At 34.8% G+C, this 21,110-nt stretch overlaps 3 protein-coding genes and 1 long non-coding RNA gene across 10 annotated transcripts in view; 1 reads left to right on the top strand and 3 right to left on the bottom strand.

Moving 5' to 3' along the window:
* Positions 1–13,255, bottom strand: part of CycE (cyclin E) — a 35,028-nt gene extending 21,773 nt beyond the window's left edge. The window contains exons 1-2 of one of the 5 annotated variants that reach the window (XM_036364898.2): positions 6,085–6,551; positions 4,435–4,578 (exon numbers count right to left, since the gene is read on the bottom strand). Coding sequence is in view for 1 of the 5 variants with exons in the window: in XM_036364905.2 (XP_036220798.1) it covers positions 13,098–13,111 (14 nt within the window). In the remaining 4 variants the exon portion in view is untranslated. Of the gene's footprint in view, positions 1–4,434; positions 4,579–6,084; positions 6,552–13,097 lie in introns of those variants that run through there. The other 4 variants (XM_036364901.2, XM_036364905.2, XM_014243258.3 and 1 more) reach the window with 4 other exon arrangements.
* LOC118681212 (uncharacterized) lies at positions 10,534–11,691 on the bottom strand. Of its 2 annotated transcripts, none has more exons than XR_004976898.2 (3): positions 11,366–11,691; positions 11,098–11,284; positions 10,534–11,038 (listed from the first exon to the last, which is right to left on the bottom strand). It is a non-coding gene; the product is annotated as an uncharacterized lncRNA (long non-coding RNA). The 2 variants fall into 2 exon arrangements; XR_011395419.1 differs by having other exon boundaries at positions 11,105–11,284; positions 11,366–11,688.
* Positions 13,256–13,793: 538 nt separating the features above from the next.
* Positions 13,794–14,770, bottom strand: ND-B17 (NADH dehydrogenase (ubiquinone) B17 subunit). 2 transcript variants are annotated; one of them, XM_014243261.3, is made up of 4 exons: positions 14,661–14,770; positions 14,342–14,599; positions 14,128–14,229; positions 13,794–13,996 (listed from the first exon to the last, which is right to left on the bottom strand). In XM_014243261.3, exons 2-4 carry the CDS (start codon positions 14,585–14,587, stop codon positions 13,856–13,858), a joined length of 489 nt encoding a protein of 162 aa, XP_014098736.1. In that variant the 5' UTR covers positions 14,588–14,599; positions 14,661–14,770; the 3' UTR covers positions 13,794–13,855. The 2 variants fall into 2 exon arrangements, with proteins under 2 accessions (XP_014098736.1, XP_036220784.1); XM_036364891.2 differs by having other exon boundaries at positions 14,342–14,690.
* A 274-nt stretch (positions 14,771–15,044) lies between these two features.
* Mtr4 (exosome RNA helicase Mtr4) lies at positions 15,045–18,563 on the top strand. The gene is made up of 4 exons (XM_014243260.3): positions 15,045–15,240; positions 15,302–16,203; positions 16,262–16,742; positions 16,805–18,563. Exons 1-4 carry the CDS (start codon positions 15,125–15,127, stop codon positions 18,393–18,395), a joined length of 3,090 nt encoding a protein of 1,029 aa, XP_014098735.1. The 5' UTR covers positions 15,045–15,124; the 3' UTR covers positions 18,396–18,563.
* The last annotated feature ends 2,547 nt before the right edge of the window (positions 18,564–21,110 follow it).

The following is a 21,110-nucleotide window of genomic DNA, read 5'->3' on the forward strand; positions in this document are numbered from 1 at the left end:
GCAATATTTCCAACATACTCTCGCAACCTGTTGCTACAGAGTATAATAGTTTTGTTCACCTATCGGTTATTGTATCACCTAAAACTAATCGAGTTAGATATATGGTTATATATATATAAATGATCAGGATGAAGAGACGAGTTGAAATCCGGGTGACTGTCTGTCCGTCCGTCCGTCTGTCCGTCCGTCCGTGTAAGCTGTAACTTGAGTAAAAATTGAGATATCTTTATGAAACTTGGTAGACATGTTTCTTGGTACCGTGAGACGGTTGGTATTGCAGATGGGCGTAATCGGACCACTGCCACGCCCACAAAACGCCCCTCCCTAATGTGATCCTGTGTACCAAATAACAGTCTTGTATCTTATTGCGGAGCTTAGTTATGGCAATTTATTTGTTTTTGATTAATGGCGTTTTGTGGGCGTGGCAGTGGTCCGATTACGCCCATCTGCAATACCAACCGTCTCAAGGTACCAAGAAACATGTCTACCAAGTTTCATAAAGATATCTCAATTTTTACTCAAGTTACAGCTTGCACGGACGGATGGACAGACAGTCACCCGGATTTCAACTCGTGTCTTCATCCTGATCATTTACATATATATAACCCTATATTTAACTCGATTAGTTTTAGGTGATACAAACAACCGTTAGGTGAACAAAACTATTATACTCTGTAGCAACATGTTGCGAGAGTATAAAAATGGTACGTTATAAATCAACATGCATTATTCAAAGAAGAGTATTACAATCAAATTTGTGTTATATGTATAATATATTAAATTATATTTGGTATCTTATTCATATATGTATGTACATACAAATATATTTGTTCTTGTTAACTTGTAGAGTGACCTTAAGGGGAGATTGGCAGCCGTTTCTTTTAAAAATAAGGTGAATCGTGACGGATGCAAAGGAACTTTGGGATGCTACTCCATTTGAAACCTTTAATTTATGCCGAATAGAATTGGAATACTAATTAAAAACCACGGAGGATATATACAGGAACCCATGGACCGAAAGAAGGATAAGTTAAATTTTTTGATTTTATTTAGAAAAAAAATATTTAACACCTATTATTTTGACCAATGATATTTCTTATTTTGAAAAAAAATTCAGCTTTAAAATTCGGAATGAAAGATTTTCGACATATTTAAGTTTAATAAAGTAAAGCGTTAATATGTCTAAAACAAAATTGTTTTAAATGCAAATTCTTCAAAGTTACTAAATAAAAACTGTGTACACCTATTATTTTGTCCATAAGCGTACATATGTATAATCTTGTTTGCCATACTAGGACAATAATACGAAATAATTTAATGCTGATATTACCGTTTATAAATTTTGCAATTTAGTATTAACAATAACAGCTCAACCCCAAAAAAAATTTTAATTGAGTTGTTTTCGTTTTTCAATCGTTTTGTAGCTGTCGACAATTACAACTGCTATTGAGTTGATGTAAAGAATCCTTTTAGAAGGTTTAGGAGAAGTTAACTGCACCGAAGCTATATCCTTCACAAACACAAAAGATTCCAAAAAAATACAAGACCTTGATTCTGATCGTTCGTTTGTATGACAGATGTATTATATAGTGATCCAATCTGGACAATTTCTTCGGAGATTGCATTATTGCCTTAGATAATTACCCATGCCAAATTTATTGAAGATATTTCGTCTAATGAAAGGAAATGTATGTATGTATATGCTATAGTGGTCCGATATCAGCAGACAACAAAAGAGAGAGTTTCTTTGGGAGTGGCAAACTTAAAATACCCTATTCAGGGTATAAAAATAGAAAGCGGATATATAGTTTTTAGATTATTTTAGACTTTAACACTAAAACTACGAAGATTTACCATATACCTATTTTAAAAAGGTCTCTCTCTTTTTCTTAAAATTAGAAGCGTATGAACAAAATAATCTATATTATTCTATACACAAATTTAAAAAAAATCATGACATTATCGTAAAATATTTAATGGGAATATAGAGGAAATGGTATAAATAAATCATGCCGCCGCTCATTTTGACCGGTTCGTAGTTCTAGTGTTAATAATTAATTTTGTAATTTTGAACAGATATATAAAAAACATTCCTTGAATCCCTTTAAACTTTCGAACACCAAATTATAAAAACTTACAAGTTACAAGTAATTTTTTATTAATACATACTTTTATGCAGATTTAAAAGTTTCTTTAATTTAAATAAGAAATTTTTTTTTGTTTTTGTAAGCAAGATGAAGGAACAATTCTTATGTAATTACTGACCTTTAGAAAATACTTGACAATGACGGTGTATTTATGGTTAAAGGGAAACTCCCAGATACTGCCTACGAGGACAGGCCCTCCATACAAATACAACTGAACAACTTTTAATTTACTGTAGCTATAAATTCCGGATTTTCCCGTCCATAGGAGTACTTAAGTCTTACCCGATCATACAGCCCTAACATTGAGAAGAGAGTGGGGAAGTTATTGTTTGCCTTATACTGCTGCTACACTTGCTAAGCAACTAGAAGATGTTCAGAGAGCGGCTCTTATTTATATCTGTAGTGCACTATGGAAAATACTAATGTTTGCATCAATTCGTTTCTACAAACACTCCTTGGGTATAGCCGATACCTGCATTGCTGCGAAGATTATTGTTAGACACAAGCAAACCGGGTCCATTAATGCTCCTAAAAAGAGAAATCCCGAAATTCTCTATAACTACGACTCCATCCCTGTAGACTTGGACTATTCGCTGAATCTACTCCTTGTAGTTTCTTAGGTCCGTTCCAGTTACGTAGATCCGACTGTCATGGGAACGGTTTCCTCTGTCTTCTTGTGTTCTTGCTATGAAATTTACGTGAGCAGCAAGCGTTGGTCAACAACCAACACCATTACGGCTGCAGGATCCTTCTGGGCAAAAGTGGAACACAAGAGGTTCATTGCAATATTTGCCCTCGCAAATCTCGCAAGTCTTGTTTGACTCCAATTTTTACATACCTTTCGAATATTATTGTTAAAAACTAGAAAGGTGTAAGATGTTATCAAATGGAATCAAACAAAAAAGCTCAAATATAGCGCGCAAAAAAGTAGCAAATCGAAGATGACTTACAAATCTAATTTCTACAATTTCATACTATAAGTCATATACAGAGGAGCATTAAACTCATTTGGAATAGAAAAGAATAAATGTAAATATATGTAAATTTATTCCAAATGCGCCTAAAACCAGGCAAAGTTTATTTTAATAATGAGTAACAGTTAAAAGTGAATCGATTTTTTTTTTTTTCAACTGATTAATCCGGAGTTTTCAACGTTCTGATAATATCGTCAATTCTAGTCGGTTTCGATTTATATTATTCAGCATTCTAGCCAAACAAAACTAATACTAATGATAACAAACAAACGCAATGATGGAATGATGAAGGTAGTAATATAATTTTAGGAATGTCGCCTAGTTGAAAGTCCTTGATCGAGTAAAAAATCTCGGTCCGTTCTGACTGCGTAAACCCGATAAAGGATAATACTTTATTATATTATAAATAATCTAAGTAGTTACTGATTTTGAAAGTTTACTATTATGAACTACATATATTCAGTCAGTATCAAATCCTATCTCTACACAACACTAATGGCATTAAACCACTAGAGTAAAAAAATAAAAATTGCATACATTAAAAACGTAACAATAATGCAATAACGTAATTTATAAACAAACATGCGTAAATATTGAAGTTAATTTTTTTTTTTATAGCGACAACGACGAATATATTCTATGTACATCTAACATATGTATGTATATATGCATATGTATTCTATAAAATTTTTCTCATAAATTATTAGCTTTTTGGCATATTTTTGTATTAAATAATAAAGCTTCTGTTACCCCATCGATAAATACTTTCCATTTGCGCTACTTTTTGCATATGACACGCGAAAGTTAGCTACTGGCTTGCGCGCGCACTTTACAACCACGATACCGCAATGAAATGTCAAAAATAACAAACTGCATCCACGCGGCGAGTAATGCCTCGCATGCAAACGCGACCGCCAAAATCGGGAAAGCTGGCGCGAAAACCTCAACTTTGCCGCCGAAAATTTGGGGGCAAAGAATAACAAAAATAGACAATATAACCTGAAACACTACCGTCGAATAGCTGAACGCGCACACGCCCTTGCTGAAAAAGTTAAACAGCTAAAAATTAAAAACATTTAGATTTCTTGTCATATATACCATAACTTTATAATTGAATATTCAAATGAATATGCTTTCACAAAAAAATTCATTCATATTTGCAACTCGCATGTATCTTTTCTAAATCATTTTCCAAACATTCATACAACCATACCTATGTACATACAAATGAGCACATACACAGCAAAGCAGCTACGTTTGGCTTAAATCAAGGAAATCACTGCTTTTTAGGTGAACTGCATCAAAATACTAACCAGTTGTTATAATTGCGCCAAAACAGATGATCGGGGCGCCAAATCAACAGCAACAACACCTACACCACTATAGCAACAATATTGTCAATTCATTTCGCGCATTCCCCAAAAGACGACGACAGCGTCAAGAGCGTACATCCAGCACTATAATAGAGAAGTGAAGTTTGTGGGGCGAAATATATGAGAGAATATATACTATTTGGCGAACCCAATACGCGTGAATTCTACCCGCTACTTTTTACACGACGTCAGAGCCAGTTAATCTGGCTTTGTTTCGCCGTGTACCTACATATTGAGATTCACGTTCTGTTATATCAGCTGTTTGTCGTTTACTTTTGCATGAGTGTGATGGCACAAATAATGCCAACGTTTTCACTTTGTGCCAGTCTGATAACAAAATAATTTGATGGTTAATTATATGCAACATATCAAGTTTATTGAAGTATGTAACTGCAGATATCTCTATTCAACGACACATTTATATACTTATATTTTATAGCGTGCAAACAAAACTTCCACATACATAGGTTTAAAACTTGAAAAAAGAAAGAATCTTCGTAGCTTTTCCGATTTCAAATGAGTGAGGCAATATCGCGATGTTGTGGAAAAAGTAAAATTATGTTATAAATTAACATGACCTTGTAATAATATTCCTTCGCCGATTTAAAATAAAATCACTTCATCAGCGCCGACCCACTGCAAAACTATTACCCCCCATTTCATCAACCCCCCATTTCATCAACATGTGATCAACCCTTGATTTAGTAGACCCAGTTTTCATCCACGTATATTATAACGTATAAGTAAGTACCTCAGTGAAACACTAATTAACTATCTCAGTAAAACTCAAAAACTAAGACTACAAAAAAAGTGCCGAGGGAAAAACCTTTTAAGATACAACACTATTTACAATACTAACAAATAGCAACAAATATACACAGAGTCGACACCACGTCGAAGCAATTTCTGCGTTTTGAAAGCTGACTTTCGAAGAATAATTCGCTTATTTTATGAATAAAAACATAGGCATGTGTGGTATGGAATAAGAGGATATATATCCAGGAGTCTAATTCTTAAACGCTACTTATAATCTGGTCCGGATTTCACTAACTATCAACATTTATATTAAACAATTTTGGCGCGCGCGGGCTTTTTGACGGCCGATATAACAGCGAAATGGGCAAATACTTATCTGAAATGTAGCGATTCGCAGCGAAGTTTTTGCTGAAATGCCAATACGCGCGAGAGAGAAGTCTGGAGGAGTATATAACAACGAGGGCCACATAAGTCAATTTTTTTTAAAGAAAATTTGCTACAGATCGAGAATTATAAGAACAATTTAAGAATCATATTAAAATATCAAAAAATTTAATTTTATATGAAGAAATATTGCAACAATCTTTATACATATGTATATCCATTGTCGAGCCATGGAAACACTTTAAGTAAACTTTAGTTAACAAAATTAGCAAACTCATAGTGCAATTAGAGAACACCCAAATGCATACATAAAGTTGTAAATGGTTGCGATCAAGCTGACACATTTCAACATGACACCATTGAATTCTTCACCAAAATAACAGGTGCAACTAGACTGATATATCACCGTGAATACCAATACACATCCTGCATAATGCACATTTTACTTACCAATATATCTTCCTAACAAATATTTCAGTACTATGGACTAGAGACTTTTGTTGAATTTCTCCTAGTGCCAATGCTCCATTCAATGTTTAAACGGCTGCTTACTTTTCATAGTTTTCCCAAACCATCATGAAACAAGATCCAAAACTGCCACTCGAAAATCACAGGTTGCTATAACTAATACCTAGCACATAACCAAAGCCTTTCAGCCACGCGTTGACTTTTACTTGAGCACAATTAACACCACAAAAATAAAATGGTATCAGATGTTTCGTCGACACTTTAGCAATAGCAAAGGAAATATTCCTCATTCGATCAAATTATAAAATTTTACTTTTGCCAATTGTTCCCTAACGAATTTAAATATTTTATCAGGAATAAAGCAGCGACGATATTAAAAAACCAAAACCGAGTCAGAAATTGTAAGCGGCTTTAGCTGCAAACAGCAAAGACAAAGATGATGCTCTCTCACTGCCGTAACCACAATTTCGCCGGGAATAACCATTGAGAGGCGCGCTATTTGACAGCTGTCAGCTGATCATGTCGATTCATTCAAAGAATAAACATATGAAAGTATCTTAGGTTCTAATCTTTGATAAGTAGGACGGAATGTCCATAAACATTCTTTTCGGCAATTTTATGTGGATATGATTTAAAGAGTATTAAGTTTTGATTGATATAAAGTGGTGACACAACCTTAATTCTAGAACTAATCACCATATTTTATATGGTCCAAGATTATAGTAAATATTTTCAATGAATATTAATTATTTTTAAAGCAAGTTTTTTTTTCGTATTGTGGAGAAGCTTACAGTTTGTTTAGTCAAATAATAATCGTTTATATATAATTTATATTATAATTTTATAATTTAAGCCATAAATTGTTAAACTATAAGATAATCTTATGATACCAAACAATTATAATTTTAAATAATACGTAAATATATGTTATATATGCGAAAATTGTGATGATAATTAATATAACCTGACAAAAAAAACTTTGATAAACTGCAGTGGGTGAAACTGTCGACAAAACGTAGAGATACTGTTGTATGAAGTGTTAAACATTTTGGTATACAGTAACCTACCAAAATGGCAGACTTTGAAACAAATTTCGTTGTTTTGCTGAAAAAATTTGATGATTTTTGGCCCTCAAAATCACATTTTTCATACAATCTAAAATATAGGTAGGTCGAGTTTTAATGTGGCCAAAATGCAGTTTTGAGACAAAGACGTTCAAAGATAAGCTATTTTTAAAGAATTTAGGATATGTGTGCATTTCTAATATTTATATTTTCATCTCATTTTATTATGATATTTCAAACAATTATCGAAAATAACACGAAAATACAATCCTAGGTACAGAGGTCATTGTTGTATGGGGATTAGGAATATATATAGGTAGTCAGAATAGGAGGAAAGTTGCCACAAAACAGCTGAACTATCCATTTTTATTATTCAAAAATCAGCAAAATACTTATTTCCGTCGTCCGGCACATCCTACAGTTAATATCATATTTTTTAAAGGGTTAATAATAAAAGTATTTAAATATTCAGCTGTTTGCGAAACTTTATATTATACAAGTGAGGAAGGACTAAATTTGGCTGTAATCGAACATTTGATACTCTCGGAACTTGGGAAGATCAATGCAGGGAAAATTAAAAAATGTTGCACATGTATTCAATATGCATTATTTGAAGAAACCGAACGGATTACAATCAAATTTGGTATCTTATTAACTTATGTACATACATATATTATAGCTCATTGATTCACTTAACTTCATTACTACATTTTGCTTTTCCAAAAATATTTATATTAAAATTCAGCTCATTAACTCAAATGAAATGTTTGTGATATAAACTCAACCAAAGGGGCTATATTTAATAACTGCGCCAGTGGCGTACCTACCTTGGGTGGCACCGGTGCGGAAGTTGGTGGTGTCACCCTAAGGAAAGTAAAAAGCAATAAATGTTGTATGATAAAGGACATGAATCATTTATTATTTATAATATTGAAGAAATAACAAAACGCAATAATAACTAAAACAGAAAAGGAATTGTTATACAATTAAAATTTCTTCTTTCTAGCTTTGGCAGCTGCAAACTCATCGAAATTTATAATTTGTATTGCCGCGACCGATACCAAGATAGCAAAGCCGCGATTGGGTCATTGTTGCCCGCAAATAGTTTTTTATTAATTTTAATTTACTGAAACTCCTCTCATATGAAGTTACGGACACGCAAACCGTCATGAACAATTTCAGTGCAATCATAAGATTTGAAAGAGATTCAGAAAAATCTCATTCTACAATAAAGTAACAATAAAAAAAATCTAGAGACACCCAATCAGAAACCGTATATATAGAGCTGAGCTAGTGCTAGTGGAGGAGTCCCCGAAAAAGAAATCCAATCGAATTATAGGAAGTTATTATATTAGCGATATGATTTTTAGCCAAGGTCTGGATCAATTCGATTCATAGTCAGCGATAAACCTCATTATTTTTAAGAAAATTTGTCCACTTATTTCCACATATGTTGACCAGCATAAACGCTTTAAGGTCAGATGAAAAGTCAAAATGGAAAAAATCACTAAATCGAGTATACTGGAGATAGGGGAAGCTCTGAACTGGTTGCATTAACGTTTGACAATACTCAAGTATACTTGCGAATATGTTTGCACGCACTTATGTAAAGATAATTCCCACTGACCGACATATTGGGCACAAAGTCTGCTAGACTAACGAAAATCATTATATCCATTATGTGGGAGCTGGTGTAATTCGTGGACCAATTTCACACATTTTCGGTATTAGACTATAGTGTATCCAAAACTATTCGTTCACCTAACTTTACTAATATACCTATATCATACATATATGTAGGTGGATATATACGCAGGGCGCCGAGAGAAAAACCGGGCCCAGGGATAAAAAGGTGGGGGCCCCCTCCCTGTAGGAATATTTCTAATACTTTAAAACTTTATTAACTATCTTCCCACTTACTACATCCATGTTTTTAAAGAATAAGTCAAATACAACGTAGTGTTTTATGCTCTCATCACATCTGTATTAAAACGATGCAAATATTTGGGAAAAGTCTTGACACTCAATATCTTCTACCGAGTCGACTTCAACCAAATTCAACATGTGGGGTGCCCACAGAGGGAGAGATTTTACTCTCCTTCATACAAGTATTTACTGCTAATATTACTATCATTATCGTAGCCATGTCCACAGCTATCTTCCAATGTTTTGCCAACTAAAGTAGCAATAACTTTGCCGGCTTTTTCGTGACAATCTACAAACTCGAGAAAACATTCCTTTAACTGTAATCAAAATGTTTAAATAAATGTTCGAATTAATTATCTATCAAAAGCATTCTAATTTCTAACTATTCACTTAAATTTTTGAAAAATACGGGCTCCTTCGAGAATACCGGATCCAGGCAGATTTCCTCTGAATTCCAATAAGATATCTTACATATTTAGAGATATAGGCGATAGGCAGAAGTTTGAAATTCTTTATATTAGGTATATAGGGGCTGGAAGAAGTAATGATCCGATTTTACTTCTTTTTGGCCTAAAGTGATATTTTCAATTGTTGTTCTTGGAAAGTTTTATTACAATAACGTCAATCACTCTCGATTTACTGTACAATAAAAGATTCAAATTTAGTAATGTAATATAGTAATGTTCGGATTATGATACACACTAAATTTGGTTAAAATTGGTCGAGTAGTTCCTGAGATATAGGATTTCACCGAAAGATGGGCGTTGCCATGCTCATTGTCCAATTTTGATACCGGCAACTATAAAGCCCCTTAATATCATATTGGATGTGAAATTTATTGCTTCTGACGTGTTCATTTAGTGAGTAATCGCATTTTTAGTACGAGTAGTTTTCAAGATAACCGTTATATGGGAAGTGGGCGAAAGTTATCACCCGATTTATCCCATTTTCACTGTGTGAGAGGAAGCGCTAAAAAGATAATTTTTTTTTAGTGGTTTGTTAGATATGTACATTAAAGTTATTAAAGGGCGAGGTTTTTAATTGACAACGGTCTGATTACACTCATCAGCTATACCTTCTCATGGTGGCAAGAGACAGGTGTTCCAAGTTTCATCAAATTACCTAAATTTTTACTCAACAGCTTACTTACAGCTTGCACAGATGGATGGACGGACTGTTTAGTCACACAGTTTTAACTCGTTTCATCATTCTGATCATTTATATATGTATATATATACCTATAACTTTCTCGATTAGTTTTAGGTGAACAAATCTATTATACTTGTACTCTGTAGCAACAAGAGCAATAAAAATAATGTTTAAAATTTGTTATTCAAGGAACCGTAACAATCATTTTGGGTATCATATAAACTTATATTATAGGGTTAGTTGCAAGTTGCCATCAAAGATGTCAGATTATATAAGACAATGCGAGAGATTGGAGTAAGTATTGAATAAATGTCAGCTATAACAAACAATTTATTTTCTATAATTACAAAATTTTTCACTTTGGAAAACAAATGGACTGTATATGGGGGCTTTAGGAAGTATCAACCTTATGTTATTCATTTTGGCACCATAGCACACTATTATCAGGACAAGATTCTCTCTGAATTTCATTGAGATATCTCAGATATTGACTGATATTTTTGATATATAGTCAACTTAAGTTGCTGAAGTCCTTACAACCGGTATATGGGCCTTAAAACGTGAGAGTCTGATTTCGATAATTTTTGCATGAGAGGCGCCAATCCATGAAGACACTGTTTGCGCACAGTTGTCCAAAGTCTTCATTGGTGCTTGAGTTATATTTTGCGAAGTGAAAGAATCAGATGAAGTTTAAAATTGTGTTATATGAAAAGTAGACGTAGTTGTAGTGTGATTTCGGTCAACTGTGTCCTAAAGGTGGTGATTCCCCGTCGTTTTCTCCTAGATCTTTTTCCTACCTACAAGAAGAAGTGGATGAAAATTGCAGTAAAGAAAAAATGTAATTCAAAAGAAACACTTTCTACGTCAAACTTGTAAAATACATAAACCAATCGTTCTCATTTCTATGACAGTTCCTTGATATGGCAGTCCGTTGATGTACCACATCTGATAAGTTTCCAATGAAGCTATTCACCTCAGACACCCCGTTTACTCGTTTCTGTTTGAAGTTGTGAACATTCGTTTCAGGAGTAGCTACACTATGCCTAGAGGCAGAATTAGCCATGAAGTTGGATTTCTAGACTATTACCGATGCATTCGCTGCCGCCAAAGCTCTAAAAACTCACTCTTAAGTTCCAAATAATTGAATTTTGGAGTATTTTAAACTGCATATCCAAAACCCTAATCACGATAGGCAACAGATTTCAAAATATCCGTTGTTTCATCGATTGATATATAAATGTTTAAATGAGATTATTCTGTCTTCTTATTAATCATCTTGCTATCCATATATTCCTATATTTCGGTATATTCTGGAAAAATATTTTTGACTGAATGTCTATAAACTGATTTATACATTATTGATTTTCGAAATCGTACAAATGAAATTTGTTCGACCCCAACATCAACAAGAAAGCAAATTTAATACAGATGTGATGATAGCATAACCACTATGTCGTATTTGACATATGTATTCTTCAAAGGCAGTGAAGTAGTAAGAGAGAAAATATTTAATAAAATTATAGTATTAGAAACATTCCTGCGGGAAGGGGGCCCCAACTTTTTGACCCTTGGGCCTGGTTTTTCTCTTGGCGGCCTACACACTACACAAGAAAACAGGCATCATATGGAATCGCACACTGCAAATCGAGGTCCAAAGCCTGGGGTGACATTTGTCTACTATGTCACAAACTCTTCGACATGGAAAAGGTCGGTATTGCACGAAGTAGCGAATGCCAAAATCATTTGGCACAAAGACCACAGCCGTCAATCTGCAGATCCAGGGTTGCGTGAGAGATGGCGCAACCATGTTGAGAACCTATGCCCCAGCGAGAAGCTGTCATCAATTCATATGTCTGATATTGTTGTTGTTGTAACTGTAGAAAAAATGTTAAATTAATAATTTTTAAAAATGATACATTGACTGGATATATATCCGCGTCTGTTCCATTACGTAGTCCTGACAGTCAGGGAAACAGTGTGCTGCACAATAGTTTGGATAAGGTGCTAGGATAGCGAGAGTTAGCCAGGTATATTTCACAAAGAACGAATTGTAATTTTTGGCAGCTTTCAAGAGATCAGCAATGGTAACAGTGTAATAGATAGTTAATGGTTAAAAATTTCTGGATTTCATTAATAAACATTTTTTCTAGGAATACAGAATCAGGGAGGTAAACTGATGCAGTCACTACTGATTAAGGTGTCATATACATAAGATGAGACCTCGGAGGAGACGGCACAATTTACCAAAAGGCAATAGCTCTACAACTGAAACTTAGAAAATCCGTTAACATAGACGTGCTGTTTTTCTAGTAACAGCAAACCCCCATAAAATTATAAGAAACATTATCGGACATAAATCTGTGTGAAAAGGTTTCGTACAACGATTTTCATCGTACAGTTTGTATGTCAGTTATATTGTGGTCCGATATCGGCGGTATCGACAAATGAGCAGTTTCTCTTCATACCTAAGGATAAGTTCGCGTATAGATATACAGATAAACGGAAATCGCCTCAGGTTGTCATGCTTATCATTTATATATATATTTTATAGGATCTCCGACGTTCCATTTTGGGTGTTACAAACTTCGTGACAAACTTAATATGGCTTGTTCATTGCATAACTAATAGCAAAAATTACCTCAAGTAATTGGTTTTCATGTATGTCTGCACTCTTCCCTTTTTCTAATGAACGCGGTAATTACGAACTCCCGTGCCGTTCAAAATGACAAATCATAAAAATTATCTCAAACGGACGGTAACAATTAAAATTTAAATTATTTTATTAACAGTTTTGAACTTCATAACATTAACATAAAATACACCTACTATAAAAAATTAGGGCATTTTTATACTTACATATGTATGTACATATGTGTACAATATCTTAATGACACACAACGAACTGTTCACTAAAATATTATTGCCGTATTTGCATTCGATTTCGATTTCGAGTTCATCTTATTCTTATTTGTAACTCAACCACAAATTCACAAGAACTTCACATTATAACCACATAGGTATTATTATATGAAGCAACACACTTTCACCTTTGCATATTTTGTAAAATATCAATTAATAATATATAACGACACAATAAATTTCAAAACATATTACACTTATGTTTTTTTAGAGGCAGAAGTAGACATACAACCATCTAAAAGCAAATACGAAACAGTTTTTATTATAAACATAAATTATCCAAGCCTATTAGAAGTACAATGGTTTATTTGTTTGGTTCCAATTCCTTGTACGAATAGTGCATCAATCTGATAAAATTCACGAAAGAAATGGCGTAAAACAACTAACCTGACAATGCTAAAGAAAAAAGAAAAAATAACACGATCAGCGAATTTCTGCGTAAAAGACATAAAATAAAACTTATAAACGAAACTGTCGACTTGACAGCTTTCAATTATTATTAATAAAAGCTGCAATATTTTTTGTTGTTATACTTACTTTTCACCTTCCTCTGAGAATTATTATTAATAAAAGCTGGAATATTTTTTGTTGTTATACTCACTTTTCACCTTCCTCTGAGAAATTTCTGTTCGATTTTAAAGTTTTTCTATATCAATCATTTATTTTCTTTAATTTACTGTATAATTTTTTTTTTTTTAAATTGCAGCTTGTTTGAACCCACGAGCTGCATAATCGGATGGTTGTGTACGGTCCGAAACTTTTGGATATCCCTGATCACCTGGATTGCAGGCAGGACGTGAAGTGATTACACGCCAACCTCCCTTGCGTGTCCAGTCCTAAAAGTTTCAAAGACATTAGATAAGAGATTAAAAACAAAATTAAAAGTTTTAGTTCTGAATTACTTACAAAAAGTATGTACAATATAATAATATATTTCATACAAATATTTAGTTTATAAAGAACTTACGTTTTGATTATACTTAAAATAGTAAGCACCCGCGTAAATCGCTGCAATGGCCATAGCAAATTTTCCAGTCCAAAAGCGAATTGTATATGCGCGTTGTGTACCCTACAAGATATTTAAATATGTTACATGTGTGTTAAAAACTTCTCTTTCAGGAAATCCAAATTTTTCTATTACATAACATTAAACTGTATCAATTTTGCATCATTGCACATACCAGCACTGGAGTTAGTGCTTCTCCAAGCTTATCTAGAGGGAATCTGTAGAATCGTTTGATAGGGTTCTGTAATTCTTTCTCTAATTCGGGTACTATGCGTGGCCCATGGTGCAACTCCAGATCTTTCAACCATTGCTTGCGCCATGCGCGTTCATCATTTGACATTCCAATCAGACGCTCCCGTTCGCGTAGCATGCGCCCGGCAATGGGCATGGGCTTCACTCCACCCGTTTCTGAAGAAACCATTTCTTTTTTTATCTAAAAGTTTGTGTTTTTGTATTAATTGAAAAATAACAATTAATGAAAATTTTATCTATACTTTCTAACGAGCGAGCAAAAACAATAAAATCTCGTTTGACAGGCCACTCGAACAGCTGATCCGCCAAAATACGGTATTCAACAAACATGTCAAAAACGATAGATTAGTACTAAATTTTTAGTACATTTTTAGAACTATTTATACCAACAAGAATATAGAAGTTATGAAATATTGTATGAAATCTTTGTAAATATTTAATATTATAATGTTTTTTAAATAAGTTTTAAGATTCAAATGTATTTAATTGTTATTCCTTCTCCAAGAAAAAAAATTTACATATATATATATATAAAATGTTTCATACAGTATCTCCAATATACAGTACTACCAATGATCCTTATTTCTTTATATTCTGCAACATTACAACCCGTAAATAATTTTGACGTTTGTAATTGTGTAAATTAACGTGATCTTTCTGTTCAATTCCACACCTTAATTAATTTAATATTTTAAATTAGTAAATAATGGCAGATGTTGACGATTTATTTGATTGTTTTAATGAAAACAACGATGATAGCATAGCCGCCAATCCAGTTGTAGAGTTAGAAAAAATTAAATCAGCGGATTCTTTAGAAGAAAGGTATACATATATGCAAACATACCAAAATCTGTTCGCCTAAAACTTTTTGGTTACTTTTTAGGAGAGCTGAAAGTGGAGAAAAGCGTGGTAGTGAAGCTATTAAAGAAGAGTCAGAAAATGATGAGGCTCCACAAAAACGTATAAAAGAAACTGAATCAATATTAGACGATATTTGTGTGGACGCATTACGTTCTCGAATAGCTGTGCACGTTATTGAGAGTCCAGAGTCGTGTACACATGAAGTAGCTGTATATCCCGACCAAGAATATATACCTTTGCAAGCGCTTACTGGACCACCAGCAAAAGAATACCCCTTTGTATTAGATCCCTTTCAAAAAGAAGCAATTATTTGCATTGATAATCAGCAAAGTGTTTTAGTGTCAGCGCACACATCCGCAGGCAAGACTGTGGTAGCCGAATATGCTATTGCTAAATCTCTGGGATGCAAGCAGCGTGTAATTTATACCACGCCTATTAAAGCGCTCTCCAACCAAAAATATCGAGAATTCAATGAGGAATTTAAGGATGTTGGATTGGTAACTGGAGATGTGACAATAAACCCATCAGCTTCTTGTCTTATTATGACTACAGAAATTTTGCGGAATATGTTATACAGAGGAAGTGAAATTATGCGTGAAGTAGGTTGGGTCATATTCGATGAAATTCATTATATGCGAGACAAAGAAAGAGGTGTCGTATGGGAGGAAACGTTAATTTTACTGCCTGACAATGTACGCTACGTATTTCTTTCTGCTACTATACCAAATGCTCGACAGTTTGCCGAATGGGTTTGTCATCTTCACAAGCAACCATGTCATGTAGTTTATACGGATTATCGACCGACTCCTCTGCAACATTACATATTTCCAGCTGGAGGCGATGGCATACATCTCATAGTTGACGAGAAAGGCCAGTTTAAGGAAGATAATTTTACTACAGCAATGGCGGTTTTGCAAAATGCAGGTAGGTTTACTTTTTCCGGCTAGTTTGATATGAATTAACATATCCAATCTTTTATCAGGTGATGCAGCTAAAGGTGATCAAAGAGGACGTAAAACTGGTATTCGAGGTGTTGACAGTGGGCAGTCCAACATTTTTAAAATAGTCAAAATGATAATGGAACGAAATTTCGCACCTGTAATAATCTTTTCATTTAGTAAAAAAGATTGTGAGGTATATGCTATGCAGATGGCAAAGCTAGATTTTAATACCACTGAAGAAAAAAAACTGGTAGATGAGGTGTTCAATAATGCAATGGATGTACTTTCTGAAGACGATCGTCAATTGCCACAAGTTGAAAATGTTTTGCCCCTACTAAAACGTGGCATTGGTATACATCATGGAGGACTTTTACCGATCCTAAAAGAAATTATTGAAATTTTGTTTGGCGAGGGCTTGCTTAAGGCACTTTTTGCTACGGAAACCTTTGCCATGGGTTTGAACATGCCTGCCCGTACAGTACTTTTTACAGCGCCGCGAAAATTCGATGGTAAAAATTTTAGGTATGAGGAAAAAAATAATGAATGCTTAAAATAAATTGCTAATTAAATTACTTATTCAAAAGGTGGATTTCTTCCGGTGAATACATCCAAATGGCAGGGCGAGCTGGCCGACGTGGTCTCGATGATAAAGGTATCGTTATTTTAATGATTGACGAAAAAGTGTCACCATCCATTGGACGAGGGATTGTACAAGGAAAAGCTGACCCCATAAACTCTGCATTTCACTTAACCTACAATATGGTGCTGAATTTGCTGCGTGTAGAAGAAATCAATCCCGAATATATGTTAGAACGTTCATTCTTTCAGTTTCAAAATCAGTCGTCCATACCTGAACTTTACAAACAAGTTCAAAACAAACAAAATGAGTTGGCAAAATTAAAAATCAGCGAAGAACATAGCGTTGCGTCCTATCACCATATACGCGAACAACTCGATTCTTATGGCAAACAGTTTAAACGCTGGATTACAAAACCTGAATATCTGGTGCCTTTCTTACAACCAGGTCGTTTGATAAAGGTTCTGAATGAAAAGGATGAATTCGATTGGGGTATTATAGTGAATTTTAAAAAGCAAACAAATAATGCCAAAAATCCACTGAAAGCTGAGACAGTAGTGGTAGTCGATGTTTTGTTACATGTTACTGAGGATTCGGCAAAGGCCGATGAGCCAAAACCATGCAAGCCAGGCCAAAAGGGCAATATGGAAGTTATTCCCGTGCTACACTCACTTATATCACAGATTTCGTCTCTTCGTGTTTATTATCCAAATGACTTGCGCCCGGCAGATAATCGCCGAAGTGTTCTGAAAACGATTGCTGAAGTGAAAAAGCGTTTTCCAAAAGGTCCGCCACTTCTCAATCCTATTACCGATATGAATATAAAAAGTGATGAATTTAAACTGGTTGTAGACTCCATAGATAAGTTCGAAGAACGACTGTTCGCACATCCTCTACATAATTCTTCTGATTTGGAGAAGATTTACGAACGTTATACACAGAAGTTAAAGGTGCAGGAAGATCTAAAGGCAGTTAAAACAAAACTGAAAGAGGCACGTAGTTTATTACAGATGGATGAGCTGAAGCATCGGAAGCGTGTACTACGCCGAATGGAGTATTGTACAGCTGCTGATGTGATAGAGTTTAAAGGAAGAGTTGCTTGCGAATTAAGCTCAGCAGATGAACTTCTTTTAACTGAAATGATATTCAACGGAATATTTAATGACATTACTACAGCACAGTCAGTGGCATTGTTATCATGCTTCGTTTGCGACGAAAAGTCTTCAGAAACTCCCAAGGCGACTGAAGAGCTTTCAGGTCCACTGCGGTCAATGCAAGACTTGGCACGTCGCATTGCGAAAATCTCGACAGAATGTAAATTAAATATGGACGAGGAATCGTATGTGGAAAAATTTAAACCTTTTCTTATGGACGTAGTTTTGGCGTGGTGTAAGGGGGCTTCGTTTTTAAGCGTATGCAGAATGACGGACATTTTTGAAGGCTCAATAATTCGATGTATGCGACGTCTGGAAGAATTATTAAGACAATTGTGTCAAGCAGCGAAAACAATCGGTAACACAGATTTAGAAAACAAGTTCTCTGAAGGTGTGCGAATACTAAAAAGAGATATTGTGTTTGCGGCATCGTTGTATTTATAAATATCAATTCTTACGCATAGTAATTTAGATTTATTAATTATTTTCGTATGATGTCCTACAGCAAAAGAGCAAATATGCAATGCATACATATTATATTATATATGGATGTTCTTCGTTATACGTTCATATGTACATAAATAAAAACACGACATGCATATAAAACTAAAAGATATTCTTCTTTCGGAAATTTGTTTTGATTTGTGTATGTTTAGTAGAAAGTTAGAGATGTCATATATGCCATGAAGTCCAAGAAGGGGACTATTTGATGTCAAGTGTTAGTGTCCTGTTAAGGTTATTTGTTGTTGCAGCAAGTACCTAAGCCCTGTTTAAGGGACAGTTCAAAGCCAACTGTCATCGAAATCACTTAGCGGGTGGTCCAGAAAACGGGCTGTTTCGACGGGGTCGGACAAAAGAGAAGCGCATTATGTCCTTTAACCGGAAGCATGTGGACCTCGCTTTGAAGGGACCTTATGTAATAAGTAGGCCCGAGTGCGGTGTTCTGACATATCTGTATCTTCAGAGTCCTGCTATATCCAGGTGGCCATATAAACCTGCGTACCATAATATATGATCGTTTGGCCGAGTGCCTGGTTAGTGGCTAGCAATGTTTTTTTGTCCTTGGCTCAGGTGCTACTGGCTAGCGGCTTAATGATCCTGTTGCGGCTCTGTATTATTGTAATGAACGCGGTCGTGTGTGGAATGAAGGAATACTTGTACATACTATCAAACGTGACACCCTAAATTTTGTGGAATGACGAGTTGGGTCGATTTAGCCATGTCCGTCTGTCCATCCGTCTGCATATACGTGAACTTGTCCCTCAGTTTTTGAAATATCGTTTTGAAACTATGCACAAGTTCTTTTCTTTCCAAGAAGCTCATTAGTCGGAACCGCCAATATCGGACCACTATAGCATATAGCTGTCATACAAATTGATCGATCGCAATCAAGTAATTGTATGGAAAGCCTTTCCATTTGACGAGATATCTTCCTGAAATTTGGCATGGTGTATTGTCAAAGTAGGAGTGCTGCCCCTTCGGGCTCAATTAGCGCTGGATGCGCCATTTTGATGCACTATCGTCGGACCTCTATAATCTTGCTGTCTCATTTCATCATTTGTGTATGTCCGCTATGCTTTTTGTGGAGAGCCATTTAAGATATGGTGCTTGATGAGTTCCAAATGTTCTGTGTCTACTTTAGAGCTGGGCATTCCCAGAGAAAGTGGAAACCAGTTTCCTTATTCCTTAGGAACATCTTGATGTAAAATGCGCTTGTGAATGTTGTGTACACTCTTCTTTTTATTTAGTTAACCATTTAGATGCACTAATCATTTCCACCGAAACAAATTTAAATTTAATTTTATCCGAATACAAAAGCGATGAGGAAAAGAATGTACATAGGATTTCGCCGTCTGCGCCAATCCAAAAGGAGTCCGAAACCAGTTTCGATCGAAGTGTGTTCGAATAGAATAGCGCACAGGATCGTTGATAGTCGTATTCGGAAAAAAGAAGTTGACTTGTGTTCCAAGGTGTGATGTGTTGTATTAGGGTGTGTCATTATTTACCCTGATGGAGCGGTGTAGTTGGAGGAGGCAGAGACATTTAAACATGCATTTAAACATCATGTAGTAGTACATATATGTAAATGTTCCAGGTATCACGGCGTACTGCTGTTGGAGTAGCCGAGGGCGCGGTATGCATGATAATGAAGTAGTGGTATAACCATATTTACCTGTAGGTATACCATAAGAGGCGATTTTGGTTTTATATCAAAATTTGTAATTTTTTGTTGGTACTAGTGCTTATATAAGATAAGCAACTTTATTATGCGTGAGGGGGTCAAATTGATATACCCTTAATATGAATTTTCTGCCATGACGACTTATTATTATGTGATACTTGCATATACGTTATTTTTATTGGCGGTTATTTGTTATTTTCTTTATTGTCGGCTTATAGGATAGTGACTCCACGCCTGGCTCAGATATGGCCAGAACGGGTGCTCCTTTCAAACCTTTGAAGAGGGATCATGCGAGAGTACAGTGATTAGCCGTGAATTGAAAATGCCTTTTTTCAGGATAGTAATGTGGTAAATTCGATATATTTATGTTTGAAATATCCATCTACTCTTTTGAAGGAGGCTTTGAAGGTTTTATAGCTTATTCCCATAAACCACCCATAGGAGTGCCGATAAGTGCCACCTTTGCTTTTTGTAAGTCTAGGTGCGTCACTGCATCACATTGTGTTGATTTTTGAATTATTTTATAATTATGAAAATGTAGACAACTATAAGGCACTATAGTAAGGGAGGTGTCGATTTTTCGACTTTCTTCCGACAATTTTGTTGTAACTTGAGTAAAGTATGTTATGTTAAGTGTGTATACACTAATTTGTCAAGTAGTAGCGCGCCACATAGCTCGAGATTTTTAAAGCAGGGTTTTTTTTATCATTATTGACAAGAGCCATCCTGCGGGGTTGAAAAGTTACATAGTTGAGTTTTTAAAACTGATCTTGTCAGAAGGGACTCAGACTTTGTTTTTTCTTTTGTGGCTTTGTAGAAGTCTTCACAATACTGATCTTCTGGAGTTCTAATTGATATTATGGGGCGTTCTCCTAACTCCTGAAATTTCCTTAATTGTGAATTAAGATATTCTTTTGGAATTTCCTCAACTTGAATTGTCATGGTAGTAACTGGTTCCATAACTTGTACACTTACGA

This window comes from Bactrocera oleae, chromosome 3 (assembly GCF_042242935.1).
Source record: "Bactrocera oleae isolate idBacOlea1 chromosome 3, idBacOlea1, whole genome shotgun sequence".
NCBI lineage: Eukaryota > Metazoa > Arthropoda > Insecta > Diptera > Tephritidae > Bactrocera > Bactrocera oleae.

Excerpts from the sequence above, each read along its gene's own strand:
- Mtr4 (XM_014243260.3), top strand. The coding sequence starts at position 15,125 with ATGGCAGATGTTGACGATTTATTTGATTGTTTTAATGAAAACAACGAT. Across the intron at positions 15,241-15,301 it reads GCGGATTCTTTAGAAGAAAG|GAGAGCTGAAAGTGGAGAAA; the intron begins GTATACATATAT and ends GTTACTTTTTAG. Across the intron at positions 16,204-16,261 it reads GGCGGTTTTGCAAAATGCAG|GTGATGCAGCTAAAGGTGAT; the intron begins GTAGGTTTACTT and ends ATCTTTTATCAG.
- ND-B17 (XM_014243261.3), bottom strand. The coding sequence starts at position 14,587 with ATGGTTTCTTCAGAAACGGGTGGAGTGAAGCCCATGCCCATTGCCGGG. Across the intron at positions 14,230-14,341 it reads AAGCACTAACTCCAGTGCTG|GGTACACAACGCGCATATAC; the intron begins GTATGTGCAATG and ends AATATCTTGTAG. Across the intron at positions 13,997-14,127 it reads ATTTTAAGTATAATCAAAAC|GACTGGACACGCAAGGGAGG; the intron begins GTAAGTTCTTTA and ends TGAAACTTTTAG.